General features: G+C 30.5%; 1 protein-coding gene across 1 annotated transcript; it reads right to left on the minus strand.

Annotated features, from left to right (window-relative positions):
* Window positions 1-1,668: 1,668 nt before the first annotated feature.
* Window positions 1,669-2,814, minus strand: LOC146924104 (WUSCHEL-related homeobox 5-like). The gene is made up of 2 exons (XM_085709132.1): window positions 2,328-2,814; window positions 1,669-2,060 (listed from the first exon to the last, which is right to left on the minus strand). The coding sequence occupies exons 1-2, from the start codon at window positions 2,677-2,679 to the stop codon at window positions 1,858-1,860; spliced, it is 555 nt and encodes a 184-aa protein (XP_085565258.1). The 5' UTR covers window positions 2,680-2,814; the 3' UTR covers window positions 1,669-1,857.
* Window positions 2,815-16,632: the final 13,818 nt, after the last annotated feature.

Below are 16,632 nucleotides of genomic sequence, written 5' to 3' on the forward strand. Positions count from 1 at the left end.
AAAATACCCTTCTAACACCGAATTCTACAATTCCCAACCAAAAATACACACAGAGGCAAATAATCACACAAGAGCACATATAACACAATTAAAAATAATAAAAATAAATCTAATCGAAAAATCGGGCTGTTACATAGGGTTTAGGAGAAGAAAAATGACCTTTTTGCATCGATCCAGCTTGGAAATCAAGCTGCAGGTAAAAAATACATGTAGTCGGGCGCGACTGGGGCATGCATGGGTACTATGGTGCCCAGGGTGGTAGCAACACTGCCATCAGCGCCTGAGGAAGCCCCTGATGTTTGAAATCCTGTGTTTTTCTTCTGTTTTCGACCGTTCGTCCGTCTGAAAACTCGTAGGAACTTAAAATGAATTTTCTTCACTTTGTATTGTCTTCAAAAACCTTATAAGAACTACTGAATTCAATCTTCATATCCTTGATCCTTCATGTGATGTCTTGATTTGTCGATTTACATGATTTCTCACTACAAAATGCTTAAAACACCTTTGGACTTGCATGATCTAGGATAAAAGTGGATTACAACGACTCGAGTGAAAACAATACAATATATTTCTCAGACCATTAGCAGCTCATTTATCTCTCAACTTATTTGTCTACAAATGCTAAGAAAAGTACTAAAAACATAACTAAAAATGTCATATGATGTTTTGTCATCATGCTTGCACAATTTTTGGCAGTACCACATAACATATTAAAAAGAGCGACCTAGTTCTGGACTCATCCAATAATTTTTTCGATAACTAAAAAATGTTTTTGAAGTGATTTTAAATATTGCTCCAACAAGTAGTTAAGTAAAGTGAAAAAGTCAAGAGTTAATACTATAACTATTCATGATTTGCTATGCATGTTCTTTCTTTCAAAAAAAAAAAAGATTTGCTATGCATGTGAATTTAATAACAACCATTGATTTATTTATTAATGGTTAATATTATTCATTTTATTCCATAAAGTGAACTATTCACTTTAGACCAATGTTTTGCGTTAAATTGACACTTAAACGCTTAATTTGAAACAATTTGGGTAATTTCTTTGGTCTTAAATTTTAACTCTCTTGTTCTCAAGGGAAATAGGAATCTAGTAATTGATACTATAACCTATGACCAATAGATAAGTAAAGTCTTTTAAAAGATTGTTGTAGCCAAGATTCAAACTCGGATATTTCCTATAAATCTATCTTAAATTGAAGTAATTATTATTTATTTTTACAAGAACTATTTGAGTCTAATAATTTAGTTTCCATGGAGTAACTTTTGAATTAATATGTTAATGAGATTGTTTCACATTTGCTTTTTTCTTCACATGACTTGCCAGCTTCCTTACACGTGAACCTGAGTTAAACTATACTGCTCTCCATAATTAATCCAAATTATCACTTTCTCCAAAAACATAATTAGGATCCAACCGTGAATTACGATGAATGACATTCCCAAACATGGATAGATACCTACGGTTTTTTTGAATTGTTTTTTTTAGGAGAGTATATAGTACTTATTGTTATTGTGTGCGTATGTGGTTCAAGATATTCAAAGATTTGCAAACCCAAGGTATGACTAATTTGTAATCTCTAGTATGCACTCCAAGGTGAGACATATATCTCATTAGAGGAATGGAATTAGAATCCCAAGTCATCTCTATATTCAATATCCAAGTTGAAGATGCATGCAATAGAATATATAGGCAAAATTATAACATTTTCAGTTAGAACTAAAATTAATCACTTGGTAAATATTAATTTTGAAGCTACATCCATGATACAGTCCTAAACATTTTTCATATTATGCTAAAAATCTAAGCTCAATAAGTAACAACAATTAATTTATGAAAAGATTGAGTCTCTATTACACAAAACTCAACCGTAAGTCCAATGGTGGGTGTTCCATTTGTTCTCCCATTGTACATGTGTATGCAAACATTGTATTTTCCCTGCATTCATTTGCATGCATACTCCACTTCTCTGATTCTGATTCACCAAATGAGTTCAATGGAAAAAGTTCGAGAGTCTCAATCACTCTATCAGGCTCTGAGTACATCTCAGCAAACCCTGCAATATATGAGGAAAAGAAGTGTCAAATACATGTTACATCATCGTCAGGGCCGGTCCAATGCATTAAGAGGCCTAAAGCAAAAAATTTAGTAAGACCTTTTAAAATAATTTTTTTAACAAAATTATTTTTCTAACGAGATGGATCTTTATCTCTTAGATCTTGTGATTAACATAGTATCAGATCAAAGTTTCAAGGAAATTGATACGAAAGTAAATGAATAAATGAGTTGCGTCGGTAAATAGAGTAAGTGATTTTTGACTTACTTTGTGTTGAAGCATTCACAGAGTTGTCTCTATGAACTATGACATCCTTGTCATCATCAAAAGAAACCTTACGACGTTTTTGTCTTTCCCTAGCTTTGTGATTCTGAAACCAATAGAACACATTCTTGCTCTCTATCTTGCCATAAAAACTAAGTTGATTGGATATTTTCTGAATTTGATCAGTGCTTGGAGTTCTGAGCCCTGCTCTGAAAAGTTCAGTCAGAAGTTTAACTTGTTCTGTTGTGGGATTCCAACGACCACACTTTGTGCCAGTGCTGCTGCTGCTTCCACTTTTACCATGGAAACTACTTCCAGATGATTTCATGCAAAAGCCTGACATGCTCTCTTCCATATTTCACTTCTAGATGTTTTTACTCCTCTCAATGATTTTCTAACTCTGAACTCAATACTTTAGTTCTGAGTTTATCTGAACAATATCCCAATCCGTGTGCATATATATAATAGATTAATACACTAACAATCAAAAGGGTTTGCACAATGGAAGCATGCTTGTTTTGAAAATAGAAAAAAAAAATACTTTAAGGGCTACTCCACTAAATTAGAGAGAGTGGTAGTTTAGATAATTAAATGGGCTGTGTTAACTAATGTCCTAGACACTCGTTAATGACACAAAAAAAGTAAGAATTTTGCTAACTGGTGCCATCATGACATTAACCAATGCTCTCGGGGCATTGGTTAAGGATTCTACAAATAGAAATTTTGTCTTGGAAATATGATATGTTATTTTTGACCAAGTCATAATTACACAATATTTTTATGAAAACTTGCTTGTTTTAGATACTTAACCAATGCATTTGGGACACTGGTTAACATTCTTCAAAAAGTAAATAAACACTTATTAAAGTCACAAAAAAAGTAAATTTTATATGAAAGAGCAATCTTTTTACACTTTTAAAAATTGACTACACAAGTATTAATGAATTTTATTGTATATGCCCAATGACCAACTTATCCAATCGGTGCAATCTCACCGTGCACTTGTTGAACATTATTTAAATAAAAAACGAGCTTTGTATGGACATAGTCCATCGAAATTGACACCATGAGAAATCGAATCTGAGACCTTAAGAGGAGCATACATCAAGGTCTCAATCCAACAACATTAAACCAATCCAAGTGGGTTACAAGTGTCACATGAACATATTTATTAGCATTTTATTGTTCATCACTAATTTAGTCCTTAAACTATATAAATATGATAAATAGTATATCCTTTAAAAAAATGATAAGTAATTTCTAATATAGATGAAATTTGTTTATTCAATCCCTAAAATATATGAAAATTTGTTTTAAGTCTCTAACATCTTAACTACTTCCTCTCATCAACATCTTAACTACTTCCTCTCAACAACAAAAAAGTCAACTACTTATTATATTTATATAGTTTGAGATTATTAAATTACAAAGAAAGTGATAATATTTACTCTAAATTGATTATTTATTTTTTGAACGTATGTCTTTTTTTCCTTTTGGTCTCAAATATGATTGTCTCATGTGCAAGAATAGTGAATCCTTGTGATTAGTTTTATGGTGACCATAATGATTATCAATTAACTCATTCTCTAAATTTGATTTTGGTGCAATTCACACAAAAGATAATTGAACAATAAATTTAAGGTTACGTATTATGTTGGGAAGAAAAATTTAAAATCTTGAAATTAAGTTTTTTTTTTTTTTGAATAAAAAATCTTGAAATTAAGTTAAAATTCATACAAAAGCATATTTATTCATCAACCCTTAAATATGTCAAAATCATTTTTTCCCTTAAATTTTTTCTACTAGAGGTAATAATTTTTGAGACACCGTTAATTATCAAATATCTTCTAACTCAAGTCCAATTTTAATTCACCACGTTATATGAGACTAATCTCTTAAGTTAAACTTAATTCTTATTGGTCAAACGTATCAAAATCAATTTATACTTAAACTTTGGCACACAAAAGAAGTAAAATCAAACATGTACTGAACATATAATATACGTTCTGTCTGCTTTGAATTTAGGGAATGTGAGGCACTATAATATGTGGATTTGATCGGTTTCATTTAGACTGATGCTAATAAACAAGTAGAAAGATATTGGTATTTGTAAAAGGAGACATTGTTCAACGTTTTGGTCTTGGAACAGTGACCATATAAGTTTCTCTAATTGAAATTAAACAGTATTTTGTGATTCTTTATTTATGTTATGTTTTTTTATTTCCTCGAGTTCATATTCTAAGACACAACACAATGTGTTTTTCAGTAAAGTGTGCACTTACTTCCATGATTGTACTATTCTACATATGTTGATGTAATTTTCATTGTCTTATCTTTTATACTTAGTGCTTCGACAGCATACTTATCAGATTGATCCCATTCAATCAAGAAAGACGTGTGAGTTAAGACAAATTTTGCTTTTAAAATTAAATGGTTGGTCCGCTAAAGTTCATATACAAATGGTTCAAAGTTGTTATATATATTGTAATGTAATATAAACTACTTTAAAGGGAAGAAAAATAATATAATTTTTTATGATGTAGTTGTAATTATTGATTAAATTATTTCTGATTGAAATGAAATTAAAAATATGAAGAACTTAGTGATTTAATATGTAAATATACTTTATGATAATATGCAAAATAAAAAATAAAAACTTAATTGTTAATTAGGACTATTTTATCAAGCAATATGCACTTTTTTAGATGAGAAAACAAATTGAAGTTTGAGGAGTGGCAAGTCAAAGTAACATACTTTATAAACTTTGTTGGACGGCTGTGATCTCAATAGAGTCTAACAAAGATATTGAATTACTGTGATCTCAATAAAGTCTGACAGAGATATTGAATTAGGTTGACTTAATGTTATATGGAAATATACTTTTTAATTAAGGCGTGGGAGTATAATTTAGGTCTAACAATTTATTTTTGAGCAAATTGAGAGATTTAGTATCTGGTCTCTAACAATTGGACGATGGATAAACTAGCTAATAACATACGATGTTAATTGTTTAGATTTCGGTGGATGATGGATAAACTAGTTGATAACATACGAAGTTAAGTCTCCAAATTAAGAGATTTATAATTCGGTCCGTAAAAAATGGATGATGGATGAACTAGCTGATAACATACGAAGTTAAGATATCATACAAAGCTAATAGACGAATTGAAATTTTAGAGGTTTGATAAATTTTGTAAATAAACTAATTGATAAATATACATGGTATAAAAGTATTTTTTTATTTAATATTTAAAATTTTCAATTAAAAATAACTATGATAAAAAAAAGATAAGACAATGAAAATACACCAACCGAAGCTATTTAAAGTATATCTATTAAGAAAATAATCATTATCAAAATTATTCGGGAAAATCCGAGTTTGAATTCTAAATTAAAGAATTTTATAATCATATTTTACGTGTACCAACCAACCGAACTCTAGATTACAAGAACATCTCCTCCTAAAAATCGGAGGGTAAAAGATCCTTATTAAACGAATGTACTTTAAAATATATATTAGCCGGCTTTGTCAAACGAAAACCTTAAGAAGGAGATGTTGTAACTGCCACAATGCGAAGCAAATTGCCTTTACTTAATAGTATACTTCATCTATCCCAAAACTTTGACCAGCATGCAATGTTCACATTATATACCATATGGTTTTCAAGATGTAGCCCTTAGTTTACTTAATTAGTAATGAAATTAAGTAATGATTTTAATCAGATTTTTAATTATATAATTAATTAATTAATTGATGTTGGTTCAAAGATCAGTGGATGGATGTCACTGATGTTTTATTTCAAAATAACAGAAACTCTAATTGGACACCATCCTACATATAGATATGATTTTAACACAGCGGGCAATATATTATATTTTTTCCTCATCTAAATAGTGTCTAAAACATAATTAGTCTCGGTTGAGAATGAATCATAAATTGATAAATAATATATATGAGGCTCAACTCAAGGACCAAGCACCTAACACAAAATATGATTGTAATTTGTAATGCTTCTATAAATTTAAAACACCCAACAGCTAACGAATCAAGCTTGAAGGGCGCCGTTTGTAACGGCTCCCTCTTGTTTCTTCATGGTTTCCACCCGAAGGTTGTATAAATATCTCCCTCCCTAACAAAGCAAAGTACACACCTTTTCCACTCTAAAACTTTTCACTATATTACTGACTTGAACGTCAGAGTGCTAGCAGCTACCACCCCCTGTTTACGATGCCAACGAAACACTTGTCTACTTTAGCTAACAATCTCGATCGAACCATATCACATGTATCTCTCTTTTTGTATTTCAAGATTACCACTACGAGAATATTAACATTCAAGTATTTTAATTATCTTTGATAGATCAAAATGCATCATGTATATCATAATAAGTTATCAAGTTTAAGATCTACTTTTGACAGATTGAGATGCATACATGCTTCAGTGTTAATTTCAATTTCCACAATTTTTTTAATGAAAATGTTAATATATTAATGGTTATGTTAGTTTTTCTTCTCATCAAGACTTGAATCATGAAACTCAAACTCCTTAACTCTTAGCTCAAACCAATTAAGCCACCAAACCCTAATTTCCACAATTAAGTTACTCCCAAGATCTGATAATCACAAAAAGACAGACGACATTCTTTTGTGCATTATCTACAATTCCCAAAGATGTTCAACTATTTACTAATGTTATTTTGTCTCTTGAAACTTCGCATGGCACTAGGATTTGTTTTGTCTTGCCTGCTCTAACTCCTATGTCTTTTGGACAGAAGCCGTTGAGTTTACATGTTAAAAAACCGATAATAATTCTATCAAAATAATAATATTTATTAATTTTCTTGGTATGTAAAAACCCTAAAGGGACAATTAAAAAGAAATGGAAGAAGTAATTTATATCATCAAACATCAAAAATTTTATAGCTTAATTATTCATCATTTCATTTTAAATATTTCTCTATATTTGCAATAGACACTTAAGAATATTATTGATAAAACAATAATTAATATTGGATTGAACTTAAAAATGAAAATTAAATAAGAGCTAAATATTTCTACAAAAGTGACGATAAAAAATAATAGAGCGGGTACGAAAAAAGTCAATTAATTTTAATAATATCATTCTTAAAATATATTTTAATTAACTCTTTTTTTGAAAGAATTTTAATTAACTTTTGTATTCTGATGAAACAAGTTTTTATGAATGATATTTTGGAGGATACAATTATTTTTATAGTTACAACTACAAGATTAAATGAAATTTTTTATTTTTTACTTTTACACGAATAACTGTGAATTTGTTACTGCAATTTAATTCAAAATCAGCGATAGTATATTGCGTTAGGCAGCTATCCACAAAGCAGCTAAGAATTAAATTATAATATAAGATACATTGAGTTAATCTTATCTTATACGGAGTTTGCCGCTTATTTTGATCACATAAGACTTAAGGGAGTATAAGTCTACAGAGTTACGCGTGGAGGATCATTAATTTACACGGAAGTTAATTTAAATAATAGCCAAATAACGTGGTTGTTAAAAGCAAACAACTATCTTGACCAAAAAAAAAAAAGCAAACGACAATATTTGTCTTGTTAAGTAGTGCTAACAAAATTCAATCTAATATTTTCTGTTCAATACTTCCTCATTTATTGGATAAAATTCATGTGGATTTTATTACTTTATCTAAGACTCATTTCTAAAATGGTGAAGAACTATTGTTTTTTTCTTTGTTTTAGGTTTTGTTGGGTTGGTTTAGTTATTGAAGCAACTCCAGCAGCCTAACTTAGAAATAACAGAAATAAGGTATAGTGTGAATGATTTGAAGAACAAAAGTAAGGGTTTGACGAAAACACCTAGCCTTTATCTAGCTTTCTGTATCTTTTTGTAATTGTCCAAGTACCTAAGAAGTGCCAACTGTTTGTTTCATGAAAAGAAGAAATTAAAACTAAGAAACTAGAAAAGGTGTTCTGGTGTACATTGTTATAGGATAGTGATTAAGAAGTCCAATGCTAGAAATAGAATGAAAAAAAACCACACCTTCTCCATGTCTTCCGTGTCTTTTACTACTTTCTTGTCTCCACCACTTTTGTCTCTGCTTTTTTAAGAACACTACCTACTATGCGGAAGTTTAATTATAAAATATATATTCGCATGCACTTGGCTTAATGGTATTTGGTATGTATCACATTACATATTGCATGCACCATTATATGTTCCTTAAATAAAGAGAAATGAAAATGTGTTTATGTTAGCCAGGGGCGTTGCCCTTCATATGGGAGGGGTAGCCGGTAGCCTTGGCTACCCCAAAAAAATATTATTCTTGAAGTTGTCGGTATGTATTTAAATCCGGCTACCCTGAATAATAAATATTGAGCTACCCCAAATAAGTTTTGTTGCAAAAATTAGCATAAATAATAGAGTAAATAAATTACTACAAGATTGATAGATTTATTTATATTGGTTTGATATTCCCGATCTCAATAACAACAATAGAGAAACATATCTAATATTGGTTTGATAAAAATTATCAAGACAATAGTCGTAAACAAATTAAATGTACAGTGAGTTTCTTACAAATAACCTATTTATTTACAATTGAAAAACATTATTAATCTAATATTAAACAGGCAATTATTGATGAAATTGGATTCTAGAAACACATTTTGCCCAACATTTCTAACTAGAGATTATGTTAAGTTCCTAAGATTTATTAATTTTAGTACTTAATTTTTTGTTAGAGATTAAATTCAAGACTAAAAACACTTTGCTTTTGTAAAATTTTACAAAACTGAGATAAAAATTGAATAATTTTTATTAAGGACTAAACCTAAAAAATTATAATTTATGTGACTAAAAATATATTTTATCCTTAAATTTGATATGTTTGTTTCTTAAAAAAAAAATCTTTTTTATAGTTGGCCCCTGCATAAATTTTTTGCGAGCTTCGCCGCTGATGTTAGCTAGTGTTAGATACAACAAACACAATAAGATCCTTATATTATGGATGTGCTTTTTGAGCCATGATAAAAAGACAGAATAATAGACAGTGATTGTTCTATTTATATATGCATGCAGAATGCATTGCCATTAGCAACAGTCAAACATTCCGTCCACTTTTACGCTGTGATTGTTGTGATGCATTGGTGTCCTGGGCTAGTGGGAATCTAGCTAGCTTTAGAAGTACTCTCCATTACTCTTTTTTCCATTTGTTCCTACATAAGATAATCATGTTCAACTTGGTAAAAAAAACGATAATCATGTTCAATAAGAGTTGAATACTCTCCATTTATAAAAATAAATAGAGATTGTCATTATAAAAGAGATAAACACAAAAAATATATGGTGGGTTCTATCATTAAATGGATCTCATCATTATTAATTATTATTAAGATTTTTTGTGTATTTATCTCTCCAAATTGAAGAAAAAGAGAAGCGTTTAAATGGAAAGGATCTTAACTCTTTCAATAAACTATCGGACATTAAATGTACGCACTTCGAAGTCGAAGTTTGAGTATTAATTTAACTGAAAAGTGTCATGGACACTCAATATCTTATTTAGTGAAACATACATAGGTCTCATACTTTGAAAATGAATTCTACATAAAGTTGTAAGATCCATTGAGTTTTCCACAATAATAGAACGAGTGTTAGAGGGAATTTTAAAACGAGAGTGTTGATAATATTTCTCTAATTAAGTATGTTATGAGAAACTAACATCTTCCACTAAATTCAACCCCAATTAAAGACTAGTTGTCATAACCTATTTATTGATTCTTTTACTAGTGTGTTAGACTCATCCTTCGATCTGGGATCAAACACACATATTCTTGTGAAACCGGTTGAGTTGATGTGCTCTTCGATTCTTTGATGTTCCAAGTCTGTTGCGATCTAGAGGTCTCGAGGTATCAGATTTGCCTCCTCTCTGGCACTCGATTCATATCTGTCTCAGTCCATGTGGATGTACTTGGACTATTATGCTCAAGGTATTAGATTTGTTCAGGAGGTTGTTGGTACGCGGATCTTGATTTCGTGTTGGCGGTTGATCCATTCACCAACTTTGAACCCTTGTAGATTCTTAGATATGCTTGATACGTGCTCAAAAGTATTATTTTTTATATGGTAAAAGAAGCATTTTTGTAACTTGTTATGCAAGTTATCCAAGGAAAAGCATTCAATTGTTGTAAATTCTCCATTTATGCTTTAAATGCTTCACTCTACTCAAGTTTGACAGGAAAATGCAAGCAAAGGAGCAGGAAATGGCAAAAAAAGGCAAAACAAGAATTTCGCTAATAGCTCCACATAGGCTATTAGCGAAATTATGAAGAAAAAGGATTTCGCTAATAGCTTCACATAGGCTATTAGCGAAATATGAAGAAAAGCAAGAACGTCGCTATTAGCGTATGGGGCGCTAATAGCGTAAATGTTAGGTCATGATTTTGACATCTACTCCGTGAAATCTGGCACTAGAAGACATTGATAGTGACAGGCATGTAACCTAACAATTTCGCTAATAGCGAAAATATGGCTATTAGCGAAATTTCCTGCTCTATAAAAGCAAGTTTCTCCTCTCTTCCAATTCATTCAATCTTGTACTATATTTTTCAGTCTTGTTTTCTTAGGTAGTTTATGTTTTGTAAGAGAGGAGTTAGTTCCATAGAGAAACACAAAGCAAGGTAGTTAGGAGTAGATTCAATAATGGATTCATTGAGACATCGTGGATCTTTTCATGGAATCTTCATCTTTCTTTTATCCTTTGCAAAGTTATCATAGACATATGTAGCTGCATCTAACTTGTGGTTTTGAGGTATTCAATCTAGCTATTATGTAATTTCTTTATCTTTTAATGATGGTTCTAGCTTATTTATTCAATATTGTTGTTATTCTCGTTCTTAATACTTTCATCGAGATTCAAGATGATTTGGACACGAACTCTTGAATCTAGAACTAGAATAACAATCTATCTTAAATTATCACTCTTGACGCGTTTGACTAATCTTTGATAATCACTTTTAATCAAAAACTTAATGCTTTCGGACATTTAATCGGTTGGGAAATCGTCGGTTAAGTTATCCGATCGACCTTGTTATATTTTAGATGATTTGGTCACGAATGTTTAAAAGATACGTTAGAAATAACTATATCGTTTTATGACACGATCGATTATGTTATCTTTTAAATGTTTTGGGCACGAATGTTTAAATGATAACTTGAAAATAACAATATCACTTTGGACACGAAGGATGTTGTAGAAATGATTGTGATAATATTGTTGAATATGCTAGAACCTGTTAATTGATCGAGAGAATTGCAGTTGTTACGCTTGGTTGATGTCTCTGACCTCAAGCGGAATTACTCTATCTCTTCTCGTTTTATTTTTATGTCATTTAGTTAAAATAGTTTTGTACAAATAAACAAATTATATTCAGATCCTTAACGTGACAAATATTGTGGAAATATTTAAAGATATACACCATCCCTGTGGAGACGATATAAACGAAAATACTTACTTTTGATCGTTGTAAAAATACTACCTTCAAAATGGCGCCGTTGCCGGGGATGGCGTAATTATCTTAAGTATCGAAACAATTTTGTCATTTTAAGCAATTTTGCACAAAATTCTTTCTTGTATATATTTTTGTTTAACTTGTTGTTGAAAAGCTTGGACATCGTACTGATGCGATGAAAAGATATTAACTTGATGCTCAATGGTAAGAAATATCACTTCAAGGTTACCAAAGATTTTGTCTTTGGTCATAAAACTTCTTCAAGGGTATCAAGGTAAACCAAGCTAAGATAGATGTTATAGAGAAATTTTCCTTTATAACATCTTGATCAAAGAAAATAAGTTTAATTTTAATTCAGAATATTTAAATACTTTTTCTTTGATTAAAGTTGGTAATTGTACAAATAATTCTTGCATCTAATTGAAACTTAATTTTTTTAACTTATATAAGATGCAAGTGATTATGCTGTTTGTGCAATCCTAAGCCAACACAAGAACAAATTCTTCCAATGCGAATTTTGCATTAGAAAATTTTGTTCTTAATCTAATAAGGTTCCAAAGTCATTTTTTCTACAGATTCTAAGCCATGAAATATCGCTTGACAAAAGAAAATTCAAAGCCTCGGCTGTTGAGGTGGATCTTTTGTTGCAAGAATTTGATCTCAAGAATCATGACTTGAAAAGTGAAGGTCCGACGTTATTATGGTAAGCAGATTGCGAAACAAAAATTTAAGTTTAATTCCGGAAGAACTTAAGTTGAAGTGGATCAGTCTGTCTATGATTAAAGAACCTTTTGAACCTTACTTTGATGATGAAGTTGATCAACAAGCATGACAATTTCATCAAACGAAACAAGATTTCTTCGAGAAAAAGGCGTCGAGTTTATGACGTGAAACAAACGCTTGCTGGGAGGCAACCCAGTTTTGTAAGTCAATTATTTTCTGTTAATTTCATGTAGGACCAAGTCATAAGCATTAAAACATCAAAATGAAAAATTTTGTTCAGAAAATTTCGCTAATAGCGAAATCTGAGCTATTAGCGAAATTCTGGCAGAAAAAAAAAAATTCATTGACTTGGCTCATTCTATTTTTAGTTATGCTGCATTTTTTTTGCTTTTATTTTCATTTGACTTTATGTATTTTATGATTTTATGCATTTTATAATTATTAGTTTTTTTTTTATTTTGGATTTGGTTAAATTTTATTGTTTTTAGTCCTCTTAACTTTTTAGTTTAATATTTAGTATGTTATTATTATTATTATTATTATTATTATTATTATTATTATTATTATTATTATTATTATTATTATTATTATTATTTGTTAATATTTATTTTGGTTTAAATAATTTAGTTTGTTGTTGTGAATAAAAATCCTTGCTTGTGTTTCAAAGAAGAAAATGGCTCATGAATGTTATTGATCAAGTGCTCAAAAGAGCCAAAGAAATGAACAACAATTACAGGTAGTGATAAGTTTTGAGAAAGCGCAAAGCCAAGGTATTAGTTCCTAGTTTTCCAAAGCATGTAAAAATTTTCAAACAAGTACTTTGCACAAATTTTTCTCTTTTAGTTCTTCTCATAAACATAGTTATTCTTGAACCACTTAGAACTTAGCTTAAATGTGAGGTAGCCTCAATTTATATACTATATGCTGGAGACCAATATTCATTGACTAACTTGTTTTTGTTATGTTAAATCTAATAATTATTTTAAATTGTATGAAAGCATGGAAAGGATCAAGGCATTTTTTCAAACTTGAGTGAAACACTTGACCACAAAAAGCCTACCCGCGAGACGAGTGAGTATCTGACTCCCCAATCTGAGCCAAATTAATCAAGTCCTCAAACATGAACTAGCAATACTCATAAGCACAATGCTTATTGTCTAAAAACTTTGAAAAATTCAGTTCATGTTTGATTCACTTAAAGGACTTTGATGTTTTACATTTTTGAACCCTAAAACCTTCTTGTATTATATCCCTTATCTAAGGATAGGGAAACTTTCAAACAGGGTGATATTGGTTTAAGTTGGGGAGAAAGGGAGGTAATCTTTGGCAAGTATCATGGTGATTTTTAGAGTTAACTTGACAACATTGAAGTACATATATATTAGTAGTAGCAACATTTATTTAAAAAAAAAAAAAAAAAAAGAAGAAAAAGGAGCAAAAATAGAATAAGTTGTCAAGGTTATATTTTAGATTGCAATCACCAAAGGTTGAATAAATTGGTAGGGAAGTTTATTGATTTTATCTGCTATTACAAAGAATGTGTCAGACTATTTGATTTCAATTTTCCCACATATGACATTTCTTTTGTAGCCCAGCCAAGTTATAACCTTATAAAGACCTTTTGATCCATGCTTTGTACTTTTTGAGATGATATTTAGATGGACATATAACTTAATCAGAATGTTAGCTTGATTATTGGATGTGTGTACACTAACCCTTTTTCATTTTTGTTTTTACTTTTAAAGTGTGTTAGGTGTGGTTCATAGATAAATTATGTTTATGACTTGAATTATAAGAGACGATTTTGTGCTTAGGACTTGTTTTACACTCAATATTTATGCTTGGATTAACAAGAACTTCATGCTTGCTCGCCATTCACATTTGAATCACAACTTGTACATTATTTTTGCTTGGCATTGTAAATTGTCCTAAAAACTTTTCAAATTTCATTTCTATTTTTTTGTTTGAGGACAAACAAAATTCTAAGTTGGGGAGAGTTTGATACGTGCTCAAAAGTATTATTTTTTATATGGTAAAAGAAGCATTTTTGTAACTTGTTATGCAAGTTATCCAAGGAAAAGCATTCAATTGTTGTAAATTCTCCATTTATGCTTTAAATGCTTCACTCTACTCAAGTTTGACAGGAAAATGCAAGCAAAGGAGCAGGAAATGGCAAAAAAAGGCAAAACAAGAATTTCGCTAATAGCTCCACATAGGCTATTAGCGAAATTATGAAGAAAAAGGATTTCGCTAATAGCTTCACATAGGCTATTAGCGAAATATGAAGAAAAGCAAGAACGTCGCTATTAGCGTATGGGGCGCTAATAGCGTAAATGTTAGGTCATGATTTTGACATCTACTCCGTGAAATCTGGCACTAGAAGACATTGATAGTGACAGGCATGTAACCTAACAATTTCGCTAATAGCGAAAATATGGCTATTAGCGAAATTTCCTGCTCTATAAAAGCAAGTTTCTCCTCTCTTCCAATTCATTCAATCTTGTACTATATTTTTCAGTCTTGTTTTCTTAGGTAGTTTATGTTTTGTAAGAGAGGAGTTAGTTCCATAGAGAAACACAAAGCAAGGTAGTTAGGAGTAGATTCAATAATGGATTCATTGAGACATCGTGGATCTTTTCATGGAATCTTCATCTTTCTTTTATCCTTTGCAAAGTTATCATAGACATATGTAGCTGCATCTAACTTGTGGTTTTGAGGTATTCAATCTAGCTATTATGTAATTTCTTTATCTTTTAATGATGGTTCTAGCTTATTTATTCAATATTGTTGTTATTCTCGTTCTTAATACTTTCATCGAGATTCAAGATGATTTGGACACGAACTCTTGAATCTAGAACTAGAATAACAATCTATCTTAAATTATCACTCTTGACGCGTTTGACTAATCTTTGATAATCACTTTTAATCAAGAACTTAATGCTTTCGGACATTTAATCGGTTGGGAAATCGTCGGTTAAGTTATCCGATCGACCTTGTTATATTTTAGATGATTTGGTCACGAATGTTTAAAAGATACGTTAGAAATAACTATATCGTTTTATGACACGATCGATTATGTTATCTTTTAAATGTTTTGGGCACGAATGTTTAAATGATAACTTGGAAATAACAATATCACTTTGGACACGAAGGATGTTGTAGAAATGATTGTGATAATATTGTTGAATATGCTAGAACCTGTTAATTGATCGAGAGAATTGCAGTTGTTACGCTTGGTTGATGTCTCTGACCTCAAGCGGAATTACTCTATCTCTTCTCGTTTTATTTTTATGTCATTTAGTTAAAATAGTTTTGTACAAATAAACAAATTATATTCAGATCCTTAACGTGACAAATATTGTGGAAATATTTAAAGATATACACCATCCCTGTGGAGACGATATAAACGAAAATACTTACTTTTGATCGTTGTAAAAATACTACCTTCAATGCTCACTCTTCAATTTTTTGTAACATGGTTTTGCGTTCGTGCGCGGGTTTGCTGGATTGCACCTGTGATGAGTGTTTGTTTTTGTTAGGACTGATTAGAGTTGATCCGCCCAATTTATATTATCACGGTGTATTCTTGTTTGGGTTGTAACCGGGTCAGGTCTAATGCTCTCATTCTCGGTATCTCTTTATTTTTATTTAATATATTTCTCTTTTGACTAATAAAAATGCGAACAATTGTGTGGGTTTTATTTAATGCATTTGAATTATCTCCTTTCATTTAATACATACAAGACTATTAAAGAGAACGATTGTTTGTCCTCGTGGACTTGATTAAGTTGGTAGGGATATTGTATAATATATGTAGGGGTCGGGGTTCAAACCCCAGCCATCCCATTTCTCCACATTTAAAATATGTGAACTTTAATCACTAGACTACTTTTACCAACAAAAAAAAAGAGAACAATTGTGTGCATTTTATTGAAACATAAGTTAAGAATATCAAATTTAAAATCTCACTCATTCATATTACAATGCGTTGTTCCTAGAAACTGAGTCATGCTCACATGGCGAATTTCCAAATCTTTTTATTTGCAACTTAAAACGAAAACATACATATTAAAAAACAT

Source organism: Medicago sativa, chromosome 5, assembly GCF_051527215.1.
Source record: "Medicago sativa cultivar Bolivia chromosome 5, Bolivia_mono, whole genome shotgun sequence".
Lineage (NCBI taxonomy): Eukaryota > Viridiplantae > Streptophyta > Magnoliopsida > Fabales > Fabaceae > Medicago > Medicago sativa.